At 38.8% G+C, this 3,884-nt stretch overlaps 1 protein-coding gene across 3 annotated transcripts in view; it reads left to right on the top strand.

Annotated features, from left to right (window-relative positions):
* Positions 1 to 3,884, top strand: part of LOC108621953 (Protein phosphatase Slingshot) — an 88,788-nt gene that overhangs the window by 50,618 nt on the left and 34,286 nt on the right. For all 3 annotated transcript variants that reach the window (XM_018019564.2, XM_018019570.2, XM_018019587.2), the window contains exon 4: positions 3,568 to 3,633. In XM_018019564.2, the coding sequence (XP_017875053.1) occupies positions 3,568 to 3,633 (66 nt within the window). The remainder of the gene's footprint in view (positions 1 to 3,567; positions 3,634 to 3,884) is intronic.

Below are 3,884 nucleotides of genomic sequence, written 5' to 3'. Positions count from 1 at the left end.
TTATAATGTTATAGAAGATATATCTTTTACAATATTCGTCAGTCTTATGAGGTTTTAATAAAGTGTGATCTGTTCCTTTTCAATTTAAAACAAGTTTCATTAAAAAAAATGGAGTTAACACAGACATAATTTTCAAAATTCACTAAAATGTCCAATTTCATTTCATCTAGTTTTGTTTTTACATTAAGATATACCGGAGTTTTATTATTAGGGAGGGTTGGATCTCAGGATTAGTCGAGACACAAGGGAAAGTGAGCCGGGTTGAACAGGTTAATCAAAATTTTTCCAAACGGACCCCGCACTTTCTCCGTTCGATAGCCTTCTATTCCGCGTCGAATAAAAAGCCGTTAGACAAATCGCTTGGGTCCCAATCCGCAATTAAGGCTGTTCCGCCATGCGTAACAGAGATTTTCGATCTTGCTAAAATCTAGCAATAAAAGGTACGTATCGGCGAGTCCAGCCGGCCACTTTCTAACCGGTCTCTCGCGGGGTTCGTGCGCGTGCACGTCCGGTTCCTTTCTTCGGCAGTGAGTCATTAGCGTGGCACGCGGCCGTACGCGAGCTCCACGGGGCAATTAGGCGAACGAAGCAGCGCGGCAACCTCCGAAACGGTACATCGAGTCCGCGGATCGAGAAACGAACGCAGAACGCGTATACACAGCGTGTGCGTGCGCGCGCGCGCCACCCTGGCTACCGCCTCGTGGAAAGGTGAACGCGAAGGTCAGCAACGTTCTCTTTTGCTCCGTATGCACGGGCCGTAGGGAAATGGAGCGCGTTACCGTAAGCCGCGTTAGAGCAGCAAGGTGCTTGACAGGTGAGCACCAAGGTCACCGTCGAAGGTCGTGCTCCGTTGCCATCATCGACATTAGCATTGTTTTGTCAGTCTGAGCTTCGTTTAGCAAAAATTGAGACATTTACTATAGTGTACATTTTCGTTAATAAACTTTTTAATATCTTTTCTTCCAAGAGATTATACAGTCATGTTAATTACTTTTTTTGCTTATTGCATTTGGTGAGACAATTTGACGAAGCAGTAGTTGAGACTGCAGTTTCTAACTTGTTGATCCTTCACTTACTTCTGCCACTGATTTTTATCAATCGTTTGAAGACAATGAATTGAATCAGTGAATTCAAATGCGAACAATCAAAGTGTTCCGAGTCAGGAATTTAGTCGTACTTTAACGCGTCGGGACAGAAGCCTGTACGATGACAAATTTCTTCTCGTTTGCCAGCCGCCTTTTTCTCTTTTTACCGAAGTATGTTACGGTCGGATCGCCTACGCAGGAACGCATCTAAACGGTTTGAGACTGTGAATCACGCGGGCAATTCGCGGCAAATTAGCGGCAAGGAGGAGGCGAGTGTACGACAGAAAAGGAGCGATGGCAACAAGAAAATAAGCGCAAGTATGTAAGTTACATACTTACTGGCCGACTCGCGTTCTTACGTTGCCCACGATTTTTACGATCCCTTCCGTGACTCTCTTGCCCTTTTATTTTTTATTATCCATCCTCAGAGCCATTACTCTTCCTTTGCTCTTTTTGTAATTGTGACTCAGCAAATTTCCTCCGTTCCTTTTAAGGATAAAGCATTTGATGAGGAATTTAATTCCCGCAATTTTAAATAACTTGTAGTAAGTCAATGAGCAGTAAGTAGCATCTGTCAAAAACGAATTGAGNTACAGGTCTTAAACTTTTGGCAGAGATCTTACGGCTCATACGACCTTAACTGTACAATTCTTTTAAATAATTCTAATAGGAGAAGGTTTTCAATTTTGCATTTTATTTAGCCATTTTTATTAAAAAGACTCTTGTGCATTTCTAAACTTTATGTAACACGAAAAGTAATTATCGAGAATACTAAGTGGGAAAGGGGAGAAGGAAGTACGTTGTTCGGTTGAAACAAGTGACAAGTGCCATTCAGTTTGATGGATCATGTGTATTATCTGGTGTTTTTCTTCTCTCGCCGAGGGTAATACTTTTACCCGAGTGTATTTCTTAACCGTAATTGCACGGATGGTGATTCGAAGCAAGTAGGTGTTTCGTGGAAAAATTGTTCTTACGCAAAAAGAGTTAAGGAGAAATGTTATGTAATTTACGTTAACGTATCTTTTATTTATCGGATTGCAGTGCGTGAAACGTTTTTATCTGCCGTTCCCTTAAGTTCAATTCAGGAGCAAGGAAACGTTCACTTATAGTTTCTAAGAAGAATTCAGTTTCGTTACGTTATTTTACTAATTGCAAGTCAATAATAGTTATAAATATAAGTATTTAAAACATGCAGTTAAGTATTACATGCATTACATGTATCTACTTTTACAAACAAGTTTGTTCTTGTAATCATTCCTCTGTTATGGTTTCATGTAAATTGCAAGCTATGACAAATTCTTTATCATAAACACCATCTTTTTGTGGAATATTTGCTGTGTCATGAGAGTTATGCGCATGAAATGAACTTTTGCGCAGGAAAGATCCGTTCCCTTACGCGGCAAGTAACGCTACGCTCATTTCAGGCCATGATACGTGACCTCAGAATTATATTTGACTCTTTGTTAATCTTTCATAAGCATTCCTCCTACGTTACGAGCAAATTGTACGCCGCATTAGGATACTTACGTCGGGACTTAACAGCTAACTTTAGAAACCCTTTCACTCGAAAATGTTGTCCGCTCTTTGTTTGCGTTACCACACCTTTGGCTTATTCTTATACTCTCAGTTCGGTTTCCATTTCACTTTTACTCAGACGAGAAATTCTGTTGAGAGATAATATTCTTACATAAATTAAATCCACTTCAGGTTAAGATTTTCTTAATTATTTTCTACAGGGTTAAAGATAAACATCTAATTCAATTAAACAGCAAACTTTAATTTTTAATTTAGATTAATTGAGAATTACAATTATTTAATTAGAAGAAATTCGAATTCATGATTGAATTTTTATTCATAATTAAAGAATACTCCAATTATTTTCTTAATAACTTGCTTTAGAGATTTCAAGCAGGGTTGCAAATAAGCAATTGAATATTTAATTCCATTGAACACCAACGTTTAATTTTTAATTTAAATTTGATTAACGAAAAATTTATATTGTTTAATTAAAAGAAATTCTAATTAACGATTGAATTTTAATTCTTAATTAAAGAACACTTCAATTATACATTACAATTAAAAGATCTGCAATCCTGCTTCTAAGATGTTTTCGTTTTTGTGAAAGGAATAGCAGAAGTGATAATTTAGGAGCGAAGAGAATGCATGTAGCCTGTACAATGTTCTTGGCTCCCAATTTCGAAGGGTTCAAACCAAAGTAGCGACACACATATGTACGTATTCTGTACGGGTAACTGGGTTAGGATCCGGGCTAGAAAACGCGACGAGCTGCGCGTGTTCGAAAATAGCAGGCCGCGTCTAAGAACGGGGAAGTTGGCCAGTTTCGGCCGGCAATAAAATAGCTCGTCGATACGATCGGCTGACCACCCTGTATAAGGTGAACCCGGTGGTGACCCTCGTACACGCTTCTCTCTTCCCAGAGCCTCGCGTTTCTTATTCGTTTTTTCCTCGTTTTCTGTTGCAGAGGCTTCAGCGTCAGCGTTTGCGGTTCGCAGCACATCTTCAAGCCGGTGTCGGTGCAGGCGATGTGGTAAGTCAAGTTTTTCGGTATTTCGGCTCGCCTCGGGTTGCCGTTAAAATAATCTGAAACTTTTCCATGACGATGCTCGAGGAATGGACTACTCATTTTTCACATTTTTTATCATACTAATTTTATTATTTTAATCGAACTTCAATTATTACATGTATTAGTTATTCAATTTATAGATATACTGAAGATGAAAGAATGAAATTAATCCGTGATATGAAAGTATTTGTTACACATTAGTGTAACTAAAATTA

This window comes from Ceratina calcarata, unplaced genomic scaffold (genome assembly GCF_001652005.2).
Source record: "Ceratina calcarata isolate Rehan_Ccalc_2016 unplaced genomic scaffold, ASM165200v1 scaffold110.2, whole genome shotgun sequence".
Lineage (NCBI taxonomy): Eukaryota > Metazoa > Arthropoda > Insecta > Hymenoptera > Apidae > Ceratina > Ceratina calcarata.
The sequence above is the reverse complement of the archived record's forward strand: the minus strand, read 5'-3'. Positions and strand labels throughout refer to the sequence as shown.